Below are 24,967 nucleotides of genomic sequence, written 5' to 3'. Positions count from 1 at the left end.
CTCCTCGCCCGCTAGGGGCCGCCCCTCGCTCCCATGGCAACCACGCAGCGGGCTTTGATTGACAGCGGCGCTGTCCAGTGCCGTGGCTGCGCGGGGCCAATCGGAACCGTGCCGGGGCCAATGGGAACCGTGCCAGGGCGGCGCGCGGTAATGACGTCCGCTCACCGCGATGGCGGCGGCCGTGGCCCCGGCTCTGCGGTGCTCGCTGCTGCAGCGCCGGCCCCTCCGCTGCGGGCCGGGTACGGGCTCGGCTCCGCTCCCTGACCGCCCCTCCGGCCTCCGCGCCGCCGCCCGGGGCTGCCTTAGGGCGTTCGGCTCCGCGGGCGGGAGCGTCCACCCGCCCGTCCCGGACAGGGACCGGCCGGCGTCACCTTTGTCTCTCCGGCAGGTGTGCGGGCTGTGCCCGGCGCCGGGGCCGCCCTCAGGCCGTGCAGCTCGCGGGTGGCGCAGGACGGCATCACCCAGCCCGTCATAGACCGCATCATCCGCGTGGACCATGCCGGGGAGTACGGGGCGAACCGCATCTATGCGGGGCAGATGGCCGTGCTGGGCAGGTCCAGCGTGGGACCCGTCATCCAGGTCAGCCATTCCCGCGGCTCTGCTCCCTTTGCGTGTGGGTAACAGCGCCCGGGGATGCTGAAACATCGTAGCCTTCATGGCAAGATTATTGTCCGGTTTTTTCTGAACGCTTCCAAACGTGCGGGTTTATAAAGAGTGCTGGGAGTACTTGGTAAGGGAGTTATGATGCTGCATTTGCTGTAGTGTTGCCCTATTTTGCAAATATGTTTTTATGTTATCTTTTTATCCTCTCCTCTCTGTCCTTTTTATAACGATCTGCACCTGCCTTTCTCCACCATTTCTTCTTTGTGCTGTTACAGTATTACCTCAGCTATGACAGCGTATGTGCCTGAGCTGGTTTGGTTTTTATTAGTTTTATTGAAAATATTTACCTCTTGTGGTTTTATGCTTCTCTGTGATCTGTCTCTTTTGCAGCAAATGTGGAATCAAGAAAAAAAACACCTGAAAAAGTTCAATGAGCTCATGGTTGCATACAGAGTTCGACCTACTGTTCTATTGCCTTTCTGGAACGTAGCAGGTTTTGTTTTAGGTGAGTCTGGATAATTACTGTTATTGTTGTTTTGTGAAGTCTTCAATTGTGTCAGATTATTTGTTTTGCTTCAGATTTCATTGTATTCATGTGTCTGATACCCCAATCCCAGGGGCTGGAAGTGCTTTGCTTGGGAAGAAGGGTGCAATGGCTTGCACAGTGGCTGTGGAAGAGAGTATATCAGAGCACTACAACAACCAGATCAGAACGCTGATAGAGGAGGATCCAGAGAAGTACAAAGAACTATTGCAGGTATTTAACCATGACTTAAAAGTAGGTAAACAAATTGAATTATCTGATGTGATTTAGTCTTTTAAAAATAATATTCTTTTAGAATTTACAGTGGATCTTTTTGTTCTGTCACTTAGAATGCTGAAGTCAACAGAAACTATTAAAAATAAAAGGATGCTTTTTCCTTCAGCAGCACTAAATTGATCAAGCACCAAAATTAAAACATATGTTGGATTATCTTCAACATGCTTTCAGTAATGCACTGGTTCCTTTTCAAGTGAGAGAATTATGCTTTAAGTTTGATTAATTTTAATTGAAAGGAAGTGTCTGGAGGGGAAACAAAAGGAGGAAATATTGATTGCACAGTAGCTGTGTTGCCCTCCTCTGGAGGCCTTTCAATTACCCTCACGTGCTCCTTAACCTGTAGGGCCCAGAGCCACACACAGTGCTCAGGGGGAGCTCAGGGTGACCCCTCCAGCCCCTCTGCCCAAGCTGTGTTTGATACACCCAGGGTGGGGTTTGCCCTCCTGGCACTGCTGCCAGCCAGCACCCTGTTCATGTTCTACTTCTGGATGCTTTCAGAGTGTGTAAGGAGCTGATGTTTGTCAGCTCTGTGAGAAAATAACTTTACAATCATTTTAGGTATCAAACTGGACACATTCCTGTGAGTGGTTGTGGCAGATTGAGCTGTTCCCACAGCAGCAGGTGGAACTGGTTCATACCCAGCCTGGCTGGCTACCAGTGTGTTCAGTGTGCATAGTGTAACATGTAGCAAAATCTGATTATTCCAATGTATCCCATTGTTGCAGAAACTGTCTCTGAAGTAACCAGGGTTGTGCCGAGGTGCACCAGGGAAATACCACCCCTGAAGATAATGACATAATGAAATAGATATAGAGATGGCACAAAATAAAGGGCAAAATCCAGGCAGTGAGTTTACTCAGAGTGCCAGTATGAGGAGAAGTAGGGGGGACACCAAAAGCAATGCAAACCTGTTGGGCAGGGACAGTGCCCAGGTGTCGGTCAGCTTACAGGGGAACACCCATACTGATTGGCAAGCAGGGACCTTAATTCCTTTATTCAAATTGTCAGAATAATGTGGGGGTGTGAAACTAGTCAGTCTTAAAAGTTACTATGGCTTTAGATTTTTTTTGAAACAGTGAAAAAATAGTGATATGTTGTCACTGTCATATTTTCTGAAAAATCCCTTTGCCAGGATTTCTTCTCCTGGGAAGCGGAGAAGCCTCAGAGAAGAATGAAAACAATAATTATCTGATTATCTATTTATCTTATTATTGCTTGTCCTGTGTTTTGCTGCTTTAGAATGTGGTCTGGAGAGTGTTTACCAACAGGTGCATGTTTGATTGGTTTCATGTGAATTGTTTTTACTTCATGACCAATCACCATCAGCTGTGTTGGACTCTGAGGAGTCAGTCATGAGTTTTTCCATTAGTCTTATTAAACCTTCTGATGTATCCTTTCTCTATTCTTTAGTATAGTTTAATATAGCATTAGTATAACAATACAATATATACTATATTATGATACCATATATACTATAATACAATATATACTATAATACAGTATAATATAGTATCATATAATGGCCTTCTAAAAGCATAGTCAGGTTCATCAATTCCTCCTTTGTCCTGGGGACCCAGCAAATACCACAATATATTAATTAAATGACAGCTTGAACCTAAAGACTTCTTTGGAGACCACCAGAAGAACTTCAGGTTAGGGGAATGCTGTAAATAATTCCCTTCTTGCTGAATTGGAGGTTCAAATCTTTGAGAAGTGTTTGAGAGCCCCTGGCTTGCCATGGTGCACAGGATGGACAGCAGCAGATTGTTTTGTGTGCTGCTGCCTTGGTTTCTGTGCAAAGCAGGCTCAGGTGGTGCTGCTGTTGCAGGTCATAAAGCAGTTCAGGGATGAGGAGCAGGAGCACCACGACATCGGGCTGGAGCACGATGCAGAAGCTGTGAGTAGAATGGTGACTAATTGTCTGTGAGGATGTGCATGTGCTGCTCTTTCCTTCCTTAGAGACAGGGATGTAGCTCTTTGAGAAGCAGAAAATAAGGCCCTTGATACTCTTTCCCAAAAATCCATATAAGAATGTCCTGCTTGTTAAAATTTTAATTTTTCTAGGACAGAACTAAATCTGTTGGAATTCATGTCAAGTGTTAAAGTGTTTTGATTTTTTTCCTAAGAGGTGTCCTCTGAAAATTTTTAGATTTTCTTTTAATTTCAGTTTAAATTAAATATCTTTGGATATAAGGCTAATAAGTGCTGTCCATACAGTGTTGGGAACTGGAAGCATCATCTTATTAGGAAGTGTGGAATCCTGAACTAAATTCTGTGCTCCCTGGGATACTGTATGGGGAATATGTGACTTCTCTAGTTTTTCTCTTGACTTACATTTGTGGAATGTTCTGAATACTTGATAAAGATATTTATAAGCAGTCAAGGGAATATTCTGAAAAGTTGATAAATTTTAATTTCGCTTTCTCTAGGATAGATTAGACTGCAAATACAGGTGGGGTTTTCTTGGCATGCATGTGTTTTTACTTTGATTTTTTTTAATAGTGTTTACTGTTCATTATCACAATCTGGTTCAAGCAAAACCCTTTCAGTAAATGTATTTAATTTTTTATTCTTTTTACAGACACCAGCTTATTCTGTTTTGAAGACAGCCATACAACTTGGATGCAAAGCTGCAATATTTTTATCAGAAAGAATTTAGTTATATTTTTCATAATAGCTGTGGCAATAAACTGTGACACAAAAGAATATGGAAATTGTGAAAGACTCAGCTATTTTGTTCAGCCTTTGAAATTTTTCTGCACTGAGCACTTGATTCAGCCTTCCTTTGTCACATTGAATCCCCATTTAAAAAGTATCTCTATTAAAGCCAGTTGAGCTAAATGTGAATAAAGGTGGCAGAGCTGAGTCTGTGTGAACTAAACCTCCCTATTCAGAGACTGTTCACAAGGTGGCAGCACAATATGTTTATACATGGTTTATGTATACAATATTTGTGTATGGATGCACAGACATAAAAATGACAAATACATTCTCTGTTGCCCTCAAATTTATGTGTACTTGAAATAAGCTGGCGCAGCTCATTTAAAAATAGTTATACAGACCAAGAAGAATATTTTTTCTGTTTCCAGGATGAGTGCAGTAATAGTAAGTATTTATTTTCAGTCCATCTTGAATAAAAATCGGTATTATAAGACCAGTTTTACTTAAAGACTTCTGTGTGTTTTGGGGTGGGCCTTTTTTCAGGCACAGTTCCAAATTCTTAAGTGGAATTTTACTTACTATATTGGTTTTTTGTGGGGATTTTTTGTTGCGTTTTTTTTGGTATTTTCTTGGGTTTGTTTGGTTTGCAGGTTTTTTTTACCTGAGCATGTAAGGAATTGATCCCTGTCATAAAGCAGGTGGAGAAGGCAACTTGGAGCACTGTGAAATTGCATTCAATATTCTATTAGAGCTTTCAATCTTATCTTACTTTGCTTCAAACATTTAATCCAGGTACATCTGGGCTTGCCTTTTTTAGTAGCTCTGTTAGTGTTTGTAGGTAGTGATTGATGAGTAATTTGACATTAAAGGCTTCTTAAAGAGGATTATTTACCCTTTTTTGGTGAAGGAGCTTAGGCAGAAGGTTAAATCTTAATATAGAGAAATTCCTATTCTGTTTGATTTTGTTATGACTGTCAATTTGCATGTTCTTTAAAATTTAAATCTCTCAAACTGTTGCAAGTGTCACCTTGTTAGACACAAACTCCTGATGCTATTTACTTTGTTCAATCAAAGTAGCATTTGGTTCTCTGTCTGTGACTGGCTTGGAATAACGTGACTTGAGGAACTCAGAGCTACATCACAGATTCTCAGGGACTGCAGAATCAGAAGATAATTCTAAAGGAGTCTCATTTTACTGCCTCAGCCCCAGACAGTTGTGAGCAGTGTGTGTGAAAACTCAGCTTTACTAAAGGTCTCCATCCTATTACACTAATGCAATATCTTCTCTAATTTGGCCATTTCTATAAACAAAACTTACATCTAGCAGATTTCTTGCCTTAATTTCTCTAAAGTATTCAATATGCATGTGGACAATTCCCAGGCAATTTGTAGGAGAAAGGAATCAGCATAAAAGAATGATTAGCTGAAGTGGTTAAAGGGGTAACAAGTAGTGCTGGAGCTTGTGCAGTTGTGTAAGTCACAGGCTTTAATAATTGAGTAGAAGAAGAAAAATATTATTTGATGAATAGTCCATTGTAAAGTCTTTCATACCAGGGCAGCATGGGATGGCATCTTTTGTAAGTCCATTATTGCAGGGGAGGGAGGGCAGGGCATGGTGTATTTTCACTCAAAACTGCACACCCATACATACAGAGGTCTTGTGACATAAACTGGAAACTGAGCCAGACAGTTCCTGGTTTCCTAGCCATTACATCAGGGTTGAAAGCTGAACAAGGCATCTGTGGGGGTTTCCAAGAGAGCTGGTACTCAGCTGAAGCCTTGTGTTCTCCATGGCTGTGGTTGCAGAGACTCTCTGAGGATATCTGTGGTGTTCAGCAGTGGTGGGATTGGCTTGTGACAGAGTGACAGACATGCTCATATGATTGTCCAAGATTTGGGTGGCCCCCAAGACCATGACACACTGCATACTTGGGGCAACAGATTTTAAGAGACAAATCTCATGTTAAATGTATTTCATTTGGCTGAGGGCTGGGAACATCAAATACCACGAAATTGCCATGTGAGGTCTGTATTTGGTCATATCTGCAGTAATTGAAAGTGCTCATAGAGAGTTCTTTGTCCTCAGCAGCTGAACACATCCTGCACATTTGAGAAGGGTGTCAGACAGTAACACTGTCTCCAGCTGCAAGCATGAAATGTGAACTGAGATCAAATCTGCTTTATGCTCCTGAGCAGGATTTGTTCTTTAATGGAGCAGCAGATTTCTACCCATCCATTAAAGTGTGGGTGGGCTGTTCTGCCACTTCCAAAGATTGTGCATTTTCCTGCTCACTGGCAGTTTACTCTTTTCTTGTTGTTCTTTTACATAGAAAATTGAGTTGCTTTTCATTTTTCTAATGGAAAAGGGGTTTTTTCTTTTGTTAAAAAACCTGTTTCAGATTTTGAAAGACTAAAAAAAGTGGTGAAAGGTTACAAAAGAGCAAGAGGTGCTTAGTGCTGTACAATTCTATTGTACAGCTGCTGCAAGGCTGTAGTTACTTTTTTATGTTGAGGCAGAACTAAGCTGAGTAATAACAGCCATCCCAGCAGGGGTTAATGGCAGGCAGAGACCAAAGTATATAGCTTGTACAGGTGTTATCATAGCAATCCTCAATGAACTCTGGTCATGTTGACAGAGGAAGGGGAGCTTGGATCAGAGAAAGGCTCTGAAATGCTGCATTTTCAGAGCAGGGAGTAGAGAAGATGACTGGGTCTTCACTGTGCCTTTGAGCTCTGTGGCTTCCTTGTAAATGATAAAATACACCCATAATTTGGGTTTTGTAATACACAGTGGGATGAAATCCTTCCCCTCATAGTAGCGAGGTGTTGTGATGAGCAAGGGCTCAATCCCAATTTTCTCCTGCAGAGCAGTTGTGTCTCTCAGCGAGGAGGAGCACAGGTACCCATCCGTGTGTGCAGGCTCCAGGGCTGTTCCCTGCCCTGTGAACAGCAGCTCCCCTCCTGCTGCTTCCTGCTGCAGGCAGTGCTGGGGACGAGCTGCCCCTGTTCTCCAAAGCTGCTCTGAGTCAGAGAACAAAGTAACCTCTAATGTTGGGAGGGCAGTGACAGATGGTGCAGTGCCTGTGCTGAGCTCTGGGCTGTTCCTGGAGCAGGATCTCTGCCCTGGCTGTGGGCACTGCAGAAGGCACATGTGAGACCTCACCACGCAGCTCTGGCTGTGCCAGGCCACGTTCCAGCAGCAGCCAGGCAGAACCCAAATCCCCGTGGCTGGGATTAACGAGGTGCTGCTGACACAAGCAGAGCAGACTTTTGTCAAGGGCATGTAGTGATAGGACAAGGTTTATGGCTTTATGGTGATAGAGGGCAGGTTTAGATTAGATAAAGAAATTCTTCTCTGTGAGGGTGGTGAGGGCCTGGCACAGGTTTCCAGAGAAGCTGTGGCTGCCCCATCCCTGGGCATGTCCAAGGCCAGGTTGCATGGGACTAGTGAAGGGTGTCCCTTCCCATGGCAGAGGTGAGCTAAGGTCCCAGCCCAACCCACTCTATGACTCTGTGATTTATGATGCCAGTTATCTAAAATGATACTCATAGGATTGTTTGGCAGACAGCCAAATCATTGTCAGGGTTGGGCTTCATTTCTGTCTGGATTAAATCTGTGTGGCTCACTTGAGCAAACAGAGCAAGGCTTGTAGGCTTGTGATCAGCTGAGGATGTGCCATACAGTCCCTGTGCTGGGGGTGACATGGTTTGTTTGTTTGTATCTCTGTTTGTTTGTATCTCTGTTTGTTTGTATCTCTGTTTGTTCTTAGTGTTACAGGAGTTATTTAATCTATATGCATCTGCCTTGTAACTTGACTTTAGGGAAGACACAATTTCAAATGGCAGTTATTTTTTGTCACTAGCTTTGAGTTGTGGTATGTCACTTGCATTGAATTCTGCACATATTTTTTAGCTTGGGAGGCTTAAAGGGCTGAGGCAAAAATATTGGCCAATTTAAAGGAGGAATGTGTGTTATAAGAGAGGAGATTGTTTAAAGGCACTACCATTTTTCTGTTTGTTACTTCAGTTTTCATTGTGTCTGACATAAAATATCTGAATGGATTTAGGAGAATGACAGCAGCTTTGTAGTTTTACTTCCAGAGTGAACTTAGCTTGTGTTGGAGAACTCTTGCTGATTCTCATTTTTAGAATTATGGGGCTGATCTAATGTTGAGTAAATGAATTAACAGTTCAGTTTCAGTGGGTAATGTATTTCTAAAAGCTTGACTGTGTTAGAATAAAAATTCCAGTTGTTGATTGGTGCTTTCAATAAATGCAGCCCCCTGCTCACTTCAGGTGTTTTTGAGAAGTTCGACCTTATGGTACAGTTGGTACCTCTGTGTCCAGAAATGCAGCTTATGGCAGCAGCAGTGTTTCCTTGTGTTAGCATGCAGATTAATGCACTATGATGATACTTTTAATGAGGATTTTTTTGGTTCTGAAGATCTTTGTGTCACAAACTCTGGCCATGGCACTGCCTTTACTTGTGCTTGCTCTTAGCTGGAAATAAATGATCTGATGGAAGCCCAGGAGTCATGCAGTGAGTGATACTTGGCAAGGAGCTCTGGAGGTCATCTTGTCCAGCCTCCTGCTGGACCCAGGACTGAGGCCAGCACTAAAGCAGGTCAGCTGTGATTTTTTTCCAGACAGGTGATGAAAACCTCCAAGGACAGAAATTTCACAGCCTCTGTGGGCAGCCTGGTCTGGTCCTCCATTACCCTACCAGTGGAACTTTTATTCACTTTCTTGAACCTTTCAAGACTGTCACTGCTGCTGCTTGTTATGTCACGTAGCATCATGGAGAAGAGTTTGTCTCCACTATCTTGGTAAATACCCTTTGAGTAGTTTTAGGCAGCTATTAGATCATTCAGATTAGCTGTCCCTTCAATGCCTGGCTCCTGAACTGGCACAGAGGAAAGGAAGAGATGCATCTGATGACCACCCTGACAGTCTCATTGTCTGCTTAAGACTTCAGGCTTCATATGTCTCCTCTCCTTGCAGGTATTTTCCACCCAAATGTTTGAATGTCAGTGATTTGTTTTTCAGTGTTACTTGTGCCTAGGACAGATAGATTTATTGATTTTATGGTACAGGTGGACATGTGTAGTCCAAGATATTAATGAAATCAAGTCATACATGCAGTGGATGGTTTTCATATTTAAAATACCTTTTCTGGACTATAATAAAATGATAATTTCTGGCACAAAAAGTGCTTTTCAGTTTTCTCTGTGGCTACTGGCCCAGCCTGGGCTGTCCAGGTCACAGCAGAGGCAGCAGTGTGTGAGGGGGATTTGAATTTTCTTGCAGTTCATTTTGAAGACAAGCTCTGCCAGCAGTGTTTTAGCAAGCTGTCAAGAACTTTCCCAAGCATGTGGCTTGAGGGCACCTGTATAGTCAGAGGCTGCTAACTGTATGTAAATGGATAAAATGTTTAGTGGAGTGAAAGCCTTTGCTTACAGGTGCAGACAGACGTGCAGTGTCGAGGCAGATGACTCAGTCCTGTTGATCTTTGTTGCTATCTCTGCATTAAAGTGAGCTTCCTTTTTAAGCAGTTGTTTATGTCTAATTTAGAGCTGTGTCTCATCTTGCTGATGATAAATTGTTTCCCCCTCCTGTGGGGCACAGCCCTGCTCCTACCAGGCTTGTGGCAGAAATACACTGGAAATACAGTTTGAGAGGAGCTAAATCTCCCTTGTGGCTGTATTGTTGTCCTAACTATACAGCACTCCTGGTATGTCAAAATGTGCTGACCTTGCTTCTTCTAAGTCGGGTTTTATCCAGCAAAAGAACAGCAGCAGGATTTGAAATCACTGGTGAGATTATTCTGCAAGTGAAGCTTAATGGCTTGATTCCAGCCCTGACCTGGAAAGGTAACTGCTAGTGACAGATGAGGAGCTGTCTTCCACATCTCATCTTGTCATCTCTCATTGTTCTGACTTTGGCAGGAAAAATGCTGTTTACTTGAATACTTTGAAGGTAGTTGAAAGAAGACTTTAGACATGGTTGAAATGTGATTTTTTAAAAAAAATTAATAACTATCCACTTTTCAATTCCTCCCACCCAAATATCTCAGCAGTATTTGCTAATGAGAAATAATTATGTCTCAATTTTAAGTGACACAAGTGCTATTGTTTACACAAAATGTGAGAATCTTGTAAGACACGGGGCATATGCTTGGAGGGATAATGCATGAGCATCAGCTCTGCCTTCTCAGGGAGCCAAGCCTTGCAGAGGAAGATGACAGATACATGTGTTTATATACAGCCTCTAGAGCTGGCTGTGTTTGCTTATCATTTGTCATAAATGCAGAGACTCCCAGCACAGAGCACCAGTTCAGCACAGGCTGGAGCATATGGTCCTCTCCAGCAGATGTGACAGGAATTCCAACACTCACTGGATGTTTCAGGCTGAAGACCAGCAAGAGGATTTATCCTGGTAAGATGGAATATTCCTAAAGCTTTCCTGTGGATTGCTGCTCCATTTGGGATTTTTCCATGGACAGGGCAGAAAAAGTATGGCCTGGTTGTCAGCTTGTATTGCTGGCAGTTCACAGCTGCTGCAGCAGCTACCTGGACTCCTCTGACACATTGCTTGGATATGATGTTGCAAACTCCTGGGATAACAGTACTTACACGAAGTTATTGCTTTGGAGTGACCTGATAGTTCATTCTTTCTTTCCAACTGACTCATCATTCTCCACAAACTTGGTATTCAAACAGAAGTGAAAGCCCTGTGTGTTGCTTTCCATGACTTTGCAACTAACAAGAAAATTCATGGTTATATTCTTCCCTCTTTTATCTCCCTGCACTTATCAAAAATGCATGTGATACTGCTACAGCCTTTGCTTTTAGATGATGTGTTATGACACCCTCCATGTGTCACCTAGAACTGACCTGTAGTGAGTTAGGAATAATCAGCAGAACTCATTTATCTTTCTGATTTACTAAAAACTTCAAAAAAACTAAACCCAAACAGTCTAATTATCCCAGCTAAGAGAAACTAATAGAACAAATTACACACATGACCTGCATGTGTTATGAAAACTGCATAAAACCAAGAGGAGAAGTTTGCAGAGATTTCCTAGAGAATATTCATCCGCATTGTAAAACCAGTGATAAATTTTCCTGCATCTGGCAATTATTATGCCATACTCTGCTCTTTCACAACATTTACCCTGTTCATCTTAGGCAACACTTACTCATTCCTGAGTTCTCTCACATACCAAGATATTAATCTGCTTCTCATACAAACAGTCAAGGATCTGAAATTGCTGCAGCACACCAGCACGGGCTTGATTCAGTATCTGTTTTTGTTTCCTTTCTTTTGTTTGTGGTTAGGGAGAAAGGATCCAAAGTGCATCAAAGTCCATTTGGTCTCTGGAGCTGCACCCATGCCCATACTTAGCACTTCTGTGCTTAGACTTGCATGCTCTGAGGGTTTAGAAGTCACAGCCACTACCCATCTGTATTTGCCTTAAACAACTTCTTAAATGAATTTTAGGTGTTTCATTTTTCTTTGCATTCTTGAAATAAGTTGGGTCTGATTTTTCTGTGGGCTTTGCTTTCCTTGGCTTCTAAAACAATTCTATAAGGTGTTGCTTACTTGAATCACGTGGCCATTGGCAAGCCCAGCTGTGCCCCTTGCCCAGCAGTGCTTCAGGGAGCTACACACATGATCCAAGGCTGCTCCAAAGGTAGCAAATCACACGTGGAAGCATTATCATGACAATTGACTGGCATTACGGATGGGTTGGTGGAAGTATCTTTGCAAATACATATCAGAAATACGTATCAGTGTGTGCTTCTTTATCACACTGCTCTGCTGGCTGAGGAGTGGGCACTGTGCCTTTCTCTCAGGGCTGCTCACAGAGATGAGTGCTGCTATGGCCTGAGCCACTTTTGGGGGGCTCAGCTGCACCTGTGGAGCTGACAAGGGGACAGCTGGTGGCTGGAACACGCTGTAGTTGGAGCCATTTACATTTAGGGCTGCCAAGACCCTTTTACTGGCCCCATCTTCAGATCTGCTGGGTGCTCTCCACTCTCTTGTAGCATGCAGGGAGCACACAGGGGTACTTATGGACTCAAACCTTCCAGCCCTTCCTGGTGAGCTGGTGCCAGGGGTGAGCTTGCACTGCTGAGCAGGAGCTGGGCTCCCCTGGAGCAGAGGAGAGGTGGTTTCATGCTGTCCCAGTGGTGGCTTCATGCTGTCCCAATGGAGGTTTCATGCTGTCCTAATGATTGTTTCATGCTGTGCCAATGACCTGCAAGCATGGCTGGAGGCCAGGAGAGGACAGCCTGTCTGCCACTGGGCTTCCACACAGTGAGCAGTATGTTCAGGTATGTTTTGAGCTATGGATGCCTTGCTTTTTGCTGATGGATGAGGACGGGCACTAAAACTAAGTTATGCATGTTTCTACTCCCTGTCTTTGATCAATGGAGAGGTTGTAAATGGAATTGTTGTCTGACTGTTTTGGGACATACCTATTTTTTGTAATATTCATCTACTTGGGGAGCTAAATCAAAGGAAATAAATTCAATGAAGCACTCAATTATCACAAATAATTCATTGTTCTCTAATGTATTTAGGAGTGATATTTAAAACATATTTATTTGGCATATAATTCATAAACCTGTCAAAAAATTGATCTAGAAAGAGGGTTTAATATTTATTCCAGAGCCAAAGGCTAAAGTGCTGAAATTGTGTGAACTGAAATCTTTTAGCAAGATCAGATAGAACCCGTAGTATTTCATACTTCTTAAATGACTAAAAACCTTCCCACAGAGATGAGCTGTTGAAGCTGTGCTCCCCTCAGAGCACATCCCAGAAAAGCTGTAACCACAGCAGAGCCCAAGGTATGGAGATTTCAAGTGTTTAACTTCCAATATCAAAGTGCTCTCAGAGAGAGCTTGAAATTCATGCAGCTTGAGGCAGCTCTCCCCAAGCCTCTGTCATCTGTCATGCTGTGGCAGCAGGCAGAGCAGAGATGGAGGGAAAAGCACATTAATATGAGGACAGTGTTGTGTCATTTCAAGAGATGCAATCTGAGCAGAAGCTGGGTTTTGGGTAGACCCAGTTCTTTGTTTTTCAGTCCATGCTCTTCATTCTTTGCCCACCACAGATATTCCTTTTCTGTGCTACCCTGGGGATCAGAAAATTATTGCAGGGGTGGCTGGCAGGTCTGTGCTCTGCAGCTCCACATCCACAGTCCCTAAAGATGGATGCTGCAATGGGCTCAAGACTTTTACTGCTCCACACTTCCTTCAACATTTATGTCCTCCTTCAGTTGCAAGTATATTCTTCTCCATTCAGCTATAAAGGTCCCCTGGGCACTGGTGACCCCCTGGCTGGGGAAGGGGCTGGTTCTGGGCACTGCAGCATGAACCCAGTGCTGGTGAGATTTTGTGAAGCCCCCAGTGAGGGATCCACTCCCTTGCACAGGTAGGACCTCAGCCAGGTCATGGATGGGTCTGTTCACACAAATGCTGAGATGGGGAAGGGGAAACTTTTGTATTCACCATTCTCTTCCCCTGTTTGCAGGTACCACTTTAGGGATAGCAAGGGGAACAGAAGACAGAATGAGTTCTGGAAGTAAAGAAATAACATTCAAACATGAACCAGCTTGTTGTAAAGGCAGTTTGTTCTTGACCTCAGTCTGCCTTAGCAAAGCCTGGGCCATTCCTGTTGTTCCAGTGGGTTTGCTTTGCATTTGCATCTATGTGAGAAACCTGTATTTTACAGTTCCAGGGAGTAAATATGATGCCTTCTGTATCATAAATTTAAAAAAAATATTTAAATTGAATTAGGTAGAACATGAAAGATGCTCCCACCTCTGTTCAAGTGGTTGACACTGTAATAATGAAACCTATGACACCATATGTAAAAATAGCTGTCATTAAATGAGCTCATCTGAATGGCCTTAAAGATAGGAATATGCTTCCCTTGCTGCCTTGCAAATGAAGTAATTGTGTTGCTTTGCATTGATCTGTGCAAAGTTTAACCTTAGTTAAAGAGATGCAGCCTGAGAAATCACTGTGGAGAGATGCTGGGAAGAGATCAAATGTAGCCCTGAGATTTCAGGCTCCATCACTGTACTGCTCATCCCCTCACAGGGCAGCCAAGCAGGGAAAGAATTGATTTTGAACCACGAAGTTTACATGACTGAGGCTGATTTTTAGCCATGATTTCAACACTCCATGTGCAGACATCTCCTAGACCAGGCACTGTGCTGCAAGGTTTGCATTTCATGCTGAGCAGTGCTGGCAGCATCCCCCCAGCATCTTTCAGCCAAACCAGGTGGGCCAGAGCAGTGCACAGGCACTGCCCTCTGTGGGGTGGTGTTTCCTGATGGGGATAACCTAGCTGGGGATTGCTGCCAGGCTCCACGTGTGGGTTTGGGTGTGGTGTGAAACCTCCCTGAGCCCAAGGACCTCTGCTCCCATTCCTCTGGGAATGCAGTGGGAAAGAGTGCTGGCTTGGGTCCTTTATAGTCTGGGGTTGCTTTGTTTTCTCTGCAGGTCACTTTCCTTTTAAGCCATTAGCTTTCCCCCTCTCTGTCCTTGGCAGGATGAGGTGAGGGTCCAGGACAGGCCTTCCTAGGGCTGCCCCTGCCCTCCAGCCCTGCAGAACAGGTGCTGTGAGCCAGAGCCTCACATTTCCCACCCTAATTGCTGAGTGCTGATAAGCCAGTTTCCCCAGACAGATCCTCCCTCCCACACTGTATTTTCCCTCCTTTTCCCTGGGTGAGTGATCCAGCTCAGGCTCATCAGGAGAGTGTCAGCTGAGCCAGGATCATCTCATTATTTGGGGCTGTAAGCTGATAACAGAGCTTGTTCCCTGTTGTGTGCTTTGCTTTGATTCTCTGAGCTGTATCTCATCACTCTGTGCCTAAACTTCATCTTTGTGGCTGGCTGCTGCAGGGTATTTGTCAGGCACAAAACCCCTTCTCTCATTTCATGACAATAAAAATGGGGGGCATAAACCCAAAGCAGAAAGACCCAGTAATGACAGTCACTGAAGGGATGGAGCTGCTGCTGCTTTGCTGCTCTTTGAAAGCCTCCAGTGACACTGACACAGCCCTGCTGAAACCAGCACAGAGCTCTGGGACAAGCCTGGTGACTCTTCTCCAGCTGCCTTGCCCTGGTTGTGAAAAACAGAAATGGCACAACCCCAAACTGGTATAATGGAACTGCTAAAGTCCTCATTTAAAATACTCTGCTTTAATCAGTAAATCAGGGCTCAGCTATGCAATCATTTTTTATTAGTTAAGCAAGTTATAGTGCAAATACACATTTCAGTTACTTTCCACTAATTAAACTAAACTGTTTCAGTCAGTGATTCAATTCACATTTGAACTCACTCAAATGCATCCAAGTTGTAATTAAATCTGTATTAAACTGGTTTTTGTTAAACTACTTCAACACAAGAACACACAAGGTTTGGCTCTATCTGATGCTTCTTAAACTTGGGGATTCCATAGTGGGGATCCTCAGACCCACAGCATCTGCTGAGCCCTGGGGTGACAGGGAAAGGGAAGGGCTGAGGAGGCTCCTGCATGGAAGGTGACACACTGGGGCCTTGTCACTAGCACAGCATGATCCCCTCCTCTGCTGCCCTGGGAGAGTTAGCTGGGCTTGTTGGCTGCAGTGTTTAGGTAAAGCACTGCAAGCTGTGACTGCTGTCATTTAAATCTGGATTACATCAAAAACTGAACTTAAAGTGCGAGACTTACAGTCTTGACCTGCAGAGTTTTCATGTTTGCATTTTCAATGTAAGAAAGATTCCCTATCACTGCTGATAACCCTTCTGTGTGATGGTTGTGTACTTGCACTCTCCTGAAAGATGTTTCCTTTTCATGATGCTGTAGTTGGAATTCTTCACAACATGAGCCACTTGAGCTTCAAGGGACAGCTGAGTCCCAGAGTCACAGCCCATCAGACAGAACTCAGTGTGCCAATGACACTGATGCAGATGGGTGGGGGTTACATTCCTGCTTCATTCCATAGCTGGAAACACACAGGCATGTCTTCCTCTATGCCAGGTAATGGGTAAGTATAAATGCCCTGCTCAAACAAGTTTCTGTGCAAAAAAGTAATCCTTGATGGTTTTCAAATTATACAGGATAAGCTGGAAATGTACTGATCACCAGGGTGCTTCTGTTTGTGATAAGGACAGGCTTGGACAAGAGATTGTTGTATGAATTACTCAGGAAACCATTCATCTACAGAAAGGAAATCCTGTATTGGGCTGTGTGTGGTTTACAGCAACCCAGTCTGCCTGCAGGCTCTCAGATTAAGAAGTGCTACACCCTGCTGATAGTTAGTGAGCAAACAGACTGGCAGAGGTGGCAAGCACATCTGACTTAGTAAACAAAATATTTGAAGAGAAAATGTGCAGTTACACCCTAAACTCCTTCATGTCCATGTGGAGGTCTGGCCCCCTCAGCTGTTTGTGGTAGCAGGACACCCTCTCTGGTTTCCCATCCCCTGCTGCTGTGACTGGCAGAGATCCATTAGTCCACAATAAAAACTGGATTTATGTCTGTCTGATGCTGCTGGTTTGTATTGTAGGTAATAGTATCCCATAAAATCTGGGAATCAGAGGAATGGCAGGCAAAGGATATTTATTTTGATCATGGCAACTCCTTGGCTGGACCATCCAGTGGGCTGTGGGAGATATGTGCTGGTAGCTTTGCTTTCAGAGGAAATAATTAGAAGAGTAATTACTGGGGCATGAAGCCAAGTGACCAACCATTCAGACTTGTATTTTTTTGCAATCAGTCATTGTACTTTTCTGCTATAGACTGTTTAATAGTGCATTATGAGAAGATGGAGAAAAGCAACTGCACAGCACTGCTGCAGGAAGGGATCCCCAGAGACTTCCCCCTGCACCTGCATAGACTGTGCATCTCTGGTTCAGCAGGGCACATACTGACCTGGGATAGCTGGGAGGAAACCTCAGGCTTGTGTCTCAGGTAGATCATAAAAGCATCAGTCAAATATCATCACCTGTTTGTGCCTTCTGCCCTTCTACTTCCTTCTGTCTCCCCAGGTGCTGTGCCCGTGTCTCTGACAGTGGCTGGTGTACTGGAGCATGAACAGATCCGTCACACAGATGTATGAATACTGCCAGCTGTGGAGAAACTTTATTGGATGCTCTGACCCACTGCTTTCTTTTACCTCTGCAAATCTCCCTCAGAGCTACCATGAGCTATTTTTAGCTCAACTTGTTAAATAATAACATTATTCCTTATTTAGTGAGCAGGATATCCTGTATATGGGACATTCTGGAGTGAGTGTTTAGATAACAGATTTAAACAATGGGTGATTTAAACAATGGTAGTAAAAATTGATGTTATGAATTCTCTCTGGTCCCAGTTTTGAGGTCATGTTTATTAGTGTACAACCCATTATTTTTCTTGAGTACGCAATATTTATTAAAAACTTCATAAAGCTGAGCACCTCTGGGATGTACTCAGCAATTTTCCCAGAGACTCACCCTGTGCTCAGGGAGTCGTAAAACAGCCAAGGTCCCAGAAAACAAGCCACTGGCCATCTCTCATCAGCCCAAGGCTGTGCAGAAATCCCAGAGGGATAACTGCTGTGCTGGTGAGCTCCCCAGTGGGCAGCAGGCACCAAGGGCTGTGCCAGCTCCTGCAGATGCAGCTGTCTGTCTCCTGAGCGTGGCTGTGCAGCTAATCCAATCAGCCCTGCATGAAAAGAGAGTGCAGCCTGTCTTCAAAAATCTGTGTGCCTGGAGCAAGGCCCAAAGGCATGTGAAACATGCTGGGCTTGGGGGTGAAAAAAACCCACAGGCTAGTAAAAATTGAATGTATGAGCCAAGGGTTCACAGAGTTCAACAATATTTTCCAATAAAACATCTTGAAGGATCGGTTTAATACCAGGACAGCTGTGTTATTTAAACAGTTTGGAGTTTTGGGGGTGCAGGACAAAGTAAAGTGATGGGTCACAGGCAATAAGCAGAACAATGGATGGTTTTGTCCCCTCATTCAGCCTTGTGAAGAAATATAGGAAAGCATGAAACAGGGAGTGGGAAAGAAAGATGCTTTTCATTTCCTGGGTTTTCTTTGCAAGATATGGCTGTTGTAGGATGATATTTCTGAGTAGCAAGGCTATGGACTTCGCTAGCTGAAGCTGTCAGAAAACATGCTTTTGGTTGTAGGACATGGAATGTTTTGCTGGCTGTTATAAAATTGCCTGTGGTTTCTGGCCTTTACATCTTTATTTTTAATTTTAAAAATCCTCAATCTCTTGACTGTAACTCCAAGAGTCAGAGTTGGAGTGATCAGGACTCCCCTTTGTACCTCTCAAGTGTACTCTTAACTTTCACCCTAGGTTGGTTACCTGTGAATTAATTGAGGCTGCTTGAGCTTGGTTACCTGGTTTGCCTTTGTGAGCAGCATCTTGGCTATGCAACATATGCTACTTCCTGTCAAGAATGAATTTTATGTACCTAAAGTCATATTTTGTTTCATATAAAGACAATTATATAACCAAACATTTGTATGGCATATTTCTTGGTTCTCTGACCTATTCCTTGTTACTGCATTTGCAGTTTGCTGGGTTCAGTTTCTTGTGTTCAAGAACTGCTTTTCACCTACGTGGAGCCACTCATGGCACCGTGCAGATGCAGCACAGGAACTTTATCACCCAAAATTAAACCAAGCCGAATGCTTACAAAGATGGTCCTCAAACTTCAGCAAACAGCTTCAAAACTCTGTAAATATTTATTAGGCAAACAGAAGTTGAGGATGATGACCCTGTCCTCGTCAATATTTGAGACAGTTTAACATACTCCCAGCAAACTATGTGTTTAAAAATCATCTCAAGTATCTGTGTAGATTTAAACCCCGGGGTTATTTCTTCTCTTTTAATTTGTTAATAATTTGGGCACAAGGTAAAAAACCCAAGGCTTTTGACTGATTCTATGACTGCAGGCAGCTGTTAGCACGGCAGCAGCCCTTACACACCCTGGTGCACTGGCATTGATGGTTTTGCTGCTCCTTTGGCATCGAGACCCTCAGGCAGAGCTGGGAGCTGGATGGACTCGCCTGCAGCGGGCCAGGCCTGTAGGACTTCTTTGAGGAAAACCGTGCAACGTGGAGCTTGTGACACCACACCGCTGTCCCCTCCTGTGGAGGTACAGAAACTCGGCTTGACACCAAAACACGCTGCAGGACGCTGATGCAGGGAGGGGGACACGGAACTGCCGACTCTCGCTCCTCTCTCGGGGCCAGCACGGGCAGGGCTGCGGGGGGCTCTGCCCGCCTGGGCGGGAAGGCGGGAAAGGGGATATCGGGAAATCAGCGGGAGATCGGGACAAGCGGGACATCGCGAAATCGGAAAGCCGCGACCGCGCGGGCGGCGCCGCTCCCCGCCCCAGGCCGGCCCCCGTCGGACAACGCCCCCGGCCCTCGGGCCGCCGCCCGCGGCATTTCCTCTGAGCTCAGCCGGCGGCTGACGCGGGCCCGCGTCCCTCGGAAGAGGAAGCCGGCGGCGGAGCGGAGCGGCGGCCGGGGCAGGCAGGGGCGCGGCGGGCGAGGGGCAGCGGCGGGGCCCGCACTGGGGGCGGCCGGGGCGGAGGAGGAGGGGGCCGGCGGGGGCGGGCGCTCCCCGCCCGCGGGGCCGGGCGGCGGCGGCGGCTCCCCCCGCGGCCCGAGCCCCCGCCGCGCCCTGCCCGTGTCCCCCCTCCGCGTGCGGGGCTTCTGGCCGCTGCTGACGGCGTTCTGCACCGCGCTCCTCTGCCTCTACCAGGCGCTGCGCGGCAGCGCGGCCGGGGAGGGCGCGGGGGGCCCGGAGGACGCGGCGGCGGAGGCGGCAGCGGAGGCGGCGGGGTCCGGGCTGCCGCTGCTGAAGGGCTCGGCGCTGCTGCTGCTCGGCTGCCTGCTGGCCCGCTGCTACGGCGCGGCGGGCGGCGGCCCCGGGCGCGGCGGGGCGCGGGGCGCGGCGGGGGCGCGGCGCGGAGCCCTGGAGCGGTTCCACGCGCGGCAGCTGCGGGTGTCGCCGCACGTGCTGGGGCACAGCAAGGCGCACGTGGGCCGGGTGGTGGCCGAGCTGGTGCGCGCCGCCAAGGCGCAGGGGCTGCAGCCCGGCCCGCTGGCGCTCAGCCTGCGCGGGGACTTCGTGCGCATCGGCAGCGCCTACGAGCAGCACAAGGTGCGCAGCCCCGACTGCTTCGACATCCTGGTGCCCCTGCGGCTGCCGCCGCACCTGGAGCCGCAGCCGCGCTGCGCTGACGGGCTGGGGCCGTGCGGCGCCTTCGTCTGCGGCCTGCGGGCGAGGGACGGCTGGACACGACGCTGCCGGCCCTTCGCCGAGGGCTTCTGCGTGGAGCTGCAGGGCCGCAGCCACCTCTCCTCGGGGCTGGTGCTGCGCTGGTTCCAGGGCCATCTGCAGCGGTGCCTGGGCGCCGTGCGCTATCGGCTGCAGGAGCGGTGCCGCGTCAGCCTCTCGGCGTGCCCCGGGCAGCCGCCCACGCTGCACATCCTGCCCTGCTCTGACTACGTGTGCTGCCACATCTCCATGGCCGTGCGCCTCATCCCGGCCATCCCTCTCGGCGACGCCCTCTACCTCACGGCCCTGCCGCCCGAGAGCCCCCACGGCTCCCCGGCCCCCGAGGCGCTCTGGGGCCTCAACGCCTCGCGGCAGGAGCAGCGGCTGCTGGGCTGGCTGAAGGAGCAGGCCCCGGCCGCCTCCTGCCACCTCAAGTGCCTGCAGATCCTCAAGGGCCTGCGGGACCTCCGCGGGCACGGCCTGGAGGAGCCCTTCTGCTCCCAGTGGGGCCGGGTGCTCTCCTCGTACGTACTGAAGACGGCCCTCTTCTCCCTGCTGCTGCAGGGGCCCTTGGAGGCCTGGGATGAGCAGTTCCTGGTGGAGCGGCTGGAGGACCTGGTGCTGTACCTCAGGGACTGCCTCCGCAAGCAGGTGCTGATGGATTTCTTCCTGGGCAACACCAGCCTCCCCGAGGCCGTGGCGCTGCCCCGGTTCCTCAAGGAAGCCGCCCCTGTGAACTTGCTGTCTGCTTTTGACGGGCCCACGCTGGACCTCGTGGCTTTCCAGCTGATCAGCACGTGGGTGCAGGCCCCGCACATCATCAGGATGTACAGCAGCCCCCGGTACTGGCGCCCGGTGCCCGCCCCGTGCCGCCACAGCGCTGAGGCCAAGCGGGAGCTGCCAGCGGGAGAGTGAGCTGGGAGAGCTGCTGGCACCTGGGACTCTCCATCACACACTCCAGACTCGCTGGTGCTGGGAGAGCTGCTGGCACCTGGGACTCTCCATCACACACTCCCAGCTCCCTGGTGCTTCAGGAGCCTGCATCTGCCTGAGGATGCTGGGACTGATGAATTGTGCTTCTGTGGTTCTGTTCCTGCCCTGAGAAGAGCGGGCCAAGACTTACTGAAGTCGTGATTTTCATTCTCATTGGTTTTACGTGGGGAAATTCTGACATTTCTGGGGAAATGCCTTAGTCCTCAAGTGTTGCCTTTGGTTTACAGTTTGCAAACTAAAAGGCTCAAACTGAAATTTTTAGAAATCCGTGTTAACTTCTTGTCTTAGTGGCAAAATAGCTTTTTCTGAGATTTTCTTTTTATGATGCAAAATCCATGTGGGATTTAAAAATCTCCCAAGTGCAAACAGCACATCCCCCATCCATCAATGTACCAAGATGTTCCTAAAATGTGATAAGCACTAGAGCATGGGTGTGGATCACAGTTTGAAATGCTCAATGCCATGCTTTAAATTTCCTGGGTAATCGAGCACATTGTGCTGAACAGAAATGTAACACATGTTAATGTAAACTTGAGGGAAGGAGTGAAACTGCTCTTATAACAGGATGAAGAATCTAGTTTTACATTTGTGTTCAAGTGAAGGTTATATTGAAGGATTGAAGTGCAGATAGAAGGAAACAAATAGCACTTTATTTTCACAAAGGCCTTATTTTTAGGATAATTGGCTGCACTAAATATTGCTATTGAGGAGGCATTAGTGTTTTGTTAGAGTGGTAGTTAAATTACCCTAAGGAAAACCTTTTAAAAGAAATACTCCGAGGTTCATTTGTTTGTGGGTTCTAGTTGAGTTCTATTATTTGTTTCTGTATTCAAGTATTATTTCCTTAGAATATGCTTTACCTCAAGGACCAACAACAAAATAAGAAATTCTCTATTATATTTTGGAACAAACTTTAAACCAGTCCAAATCTCAGTGCCATAAGTTGACTGTGGCACCCTCCTGCTCCCTGGTAGGAGTTTGGTAGGATTTTTGGATAACTGCCTAACCAGTTGTCTTGATTGTGTCAGTGTTTGAACCAAATAACCTTGATGGGATTTTCTAGTGCTGTGTTATAGCAAATTGTTATTTTTTTATGGGGAGAAGAAAGTAAAATATTTCAGGGTACTTCAGAATTATTTAGCACTGATTCGTGGTACAGTAGCAGTCCTGGGCTACAGATTCTGATGCCCTCTGAGTATAAATATCAGGCAGATAATTGCCACTTTTTATCTGGTTATGTCCCAGTTGCTGGAATAACCTGGTGAGTTGTGATGCAGCCAGGTTTGCAAGTGTCCTTACAATGCAGGTGTACCAGGGTATCAAAAAATTCAGAAATTCAAATCCTTACTTTTTTTGGTCACCTGCTCAAGCATTCGATGTATTAAGTCCCAAAATGTGTTGCTGAATTGCTGGTGCTCAGGAAGCTAAGCAAGTGTCTTATTACCTGCAGTGCTGTGTCCTGAGAGAGCACTCCCAAATTGTGAAGGACCACCAAGTGTAACTTCTGGGGAGCTTTAGGATAGCCTGAAGTAAGTAACCTGCTCTTCCTCTCCCTGGTGGATTGGTGTGCCTTACTCACAGTTCTGTGCATCAGAACATGAAACAAACATTGTCAGAATCTATGAAGCTTTATACAAATCTATTTTTCTAAATGGAAACACTCCCTAGGCAGATGTTTGCCTACTTTTGTCTATTTCTTTAACTGCTCTTGCAGTCATATTTTCAGGTAATTATGGCATAGGTCACACCCACAAGCTGGGTTATTTTTGTATTCGAAGCCCTGTGCTTCTTTCTACAAATACAAATAGTGTATTTATAGGTAGTATTGATCAAATGTTCTTTGCACATGGTATTTAAGACTAAGTCAGCTACATTCTGGGTTGTTGGGGTTTTTTTGTAGCAGACCATGATATGTACTATTTTTGCAGGGTTGTGTTTCTTGGCATTTAAAATAAGATTCAAGATTCAGTTCTGCAATCAAAGCCATTGAATCTTTTGCCCAAAGAAGAACTAGATGGCCAGCCCAGAGTCCTGTGGCTGCCTGAACTCTTGACATGAAAATCCTTGAGTTGTTAATTCTGGCATCATGATCACTTCAGTCAGCTGTCTATGTTTATATCTGTTTATATCACTGCATCCCTGTCTCTGGAAAGGGAACTTCTCTCTGGACAGGGGTGTGAATTTGTTTAGTATGGCCACAATACATGGAAATCTGTAATGGACTTGGTAAGGACTTCCTCAGTAAAATGTGGTAAGGTCAGGAGAAGAGAATTGCATTGGAAAATACATGACAAGAAGAGATGGTAGAGAATGTAAATAGTTTAGAAAATGAAAGTTGGGCTGAGGGGTGAGTGACAATGATGGTAAACTCTCAGTGAGGATGCACTGCAAACAAGCCAAAGGACATGGGGTAAAATTGGAGAACTATTGAAAGGAATTGGATTGGAGTGTAGGGTAAAGAGATTTAAGTGGGTTTTGTTTTGACAATATTTCCAAAGCAGTTGAGTCCATCAGGGTAAAAAGTGAGGCAAGCCCTCAGTTCATTAGCTATGCTAGTAGATCTTCAGTGTGAGTTTTTGCTCAGAAGGCATGCTTTGAGTTGATGATGGAGAAAATGCATGTGTCTGCTTTCACCTTGAGCTTGAGTGAGCCTTGAGGTGAGGGGGCATCCTGCCATGAGGCAATGTGTGTGCACTTGGTGGCTCAGGTGTACAACTGAGATATTAAATGTATTCCCCTTATCTGCTCTAAAGCATGCATTCATGAATAGCATTGATGAAAGGAGCTGACAGAAGTTGGGTTTCTGTTACAGCATTCATCGTATTCCACGGAAACATGACAGCACTGGTGCCTGCTGCGTGCTGGGGCTGTTTTCAGGGCCTTATCTCCAGGGAGGTGTACAGAGAGCTTGACCCATATGAGTAATCCTGTGGCCCTTTTGCCTTCTTCCTCCTCTCCCAGCCCATGGATACACAGCAAGGTTATGCTTACCTGTTTGCTAAGGCTGTAGCTGTTGAAATGTACCGTGGATTCAGTAGGGTTGCCTGTGTGTGTGTAAACAGAAACACAAACACAGAAAAAGGAGCAAGTTATTTAGCACTAACACAGGCTCTTGGTTCTCTTATCTGCAACCTAATTTTGCAAAGACTGTGCAAATGAAGTTGTTTTTATTCAACATTGATTGGGAAGAGGAGTCAGACCTGCAAGAGAATAAGTTAATTTACAGTACCAAAATTCATATATGTAATTTCATTTTGTGTTGAAAAATGCTCTCTATTTCTCAAAGGCATTATATTTTATCTGACCAAATATCTTGCAAACATTCCTCTTTTGATTTTGAATCTCTGTGGAGTAATGTAAATTTTAAGTATCTTTTTGTAATGGACATTCCTGGTACAACTATTTTTTGCTGGTTAATCATAAGACCAAAGAGGAAACTGAAGTGTTCAGCTGCTATTGTTTTGGTTTTTTAAGTGTTTATAGGCTCAAAGTGTCAGCCCATTTTAATGAAACGTTTATAAATTCATTCTATTTAATTCCAAAGTACATTTGCACTTTTATTGTTTCCATAAAAAGTTGGTGGTTTTGTTTGAATATTTCA

General features: G+C 45.9%; 2 protein-coding genes across 3 annotated transcripts; both read left to right on the top strand.

Moving 5' to 3' along the window:
* Window positions 1–158: 158 nt before the first annotated feature.
* Window positions 159–4,561, top strand: COQ7 (coenzyme Q7, hydroxylase). Of its 2 annotated transcripts, XM_058816149.1 has the most exons (6): window positions 159–239; window positions 389–579; window positions 994–1,108; window positions 1,221–1,360; window positions 3,252–3,320; window positions 4,005–4,561. In XM_058816149.1, the coding sequence occupies exons 1-6, from the start codon at window positions 170–172 to the stop codon at window positions 4,080–4,082; spliced, it is 663 nt and encodes a 220-aa protein (XP_058672132.1). In that variant the 5' UTR covers window positions 159–169; the 3' UTR covers window positions 4,083–4,561. The 2 variants fall into 2 exon arrangements, with proteins under 2 accessions (XP_058672132.1, XP_058672133.1); XM_058816150.1 differs by lacking the exon at window positions 3,252–3,320.
* A 14,723-nt stretch (window positions 4,562–19,284) lies between these two features.
* Window positions 19,285–24,967, top strand: ITPRIPL2 (ITPRIP like 2). The gene has a single exon (XM_058816303.1). It carries the CDS (start codon window positions 19,285–19,287, stop codon window positions 21,286–21,288), a length of 2,004 nt encoding a protein of 667 aa, XP_058672286.1. The 3' UTR covers window positions 21,289–24,967.

This window comes from Ammospiza caudacuta, chromosome 17, assembly GCF_027887145.1.
Source record: "Ammospiza caudacuta isolate bAmmCau1 chromosome 17, bAmmCau1.pri, whole genome shotgun sequence".
NCBI classification, from domain to species: Eukaryota; Metazoa; Chordata; class Aves; order Passeriformes; family Passerellidae; genus Ammospiza; species Ammospiza caudacuta.
Note: the sequence above shows the minus strand (reverse complement) of the source record. Positions and strands in the feature narration are given on the sequence as shown.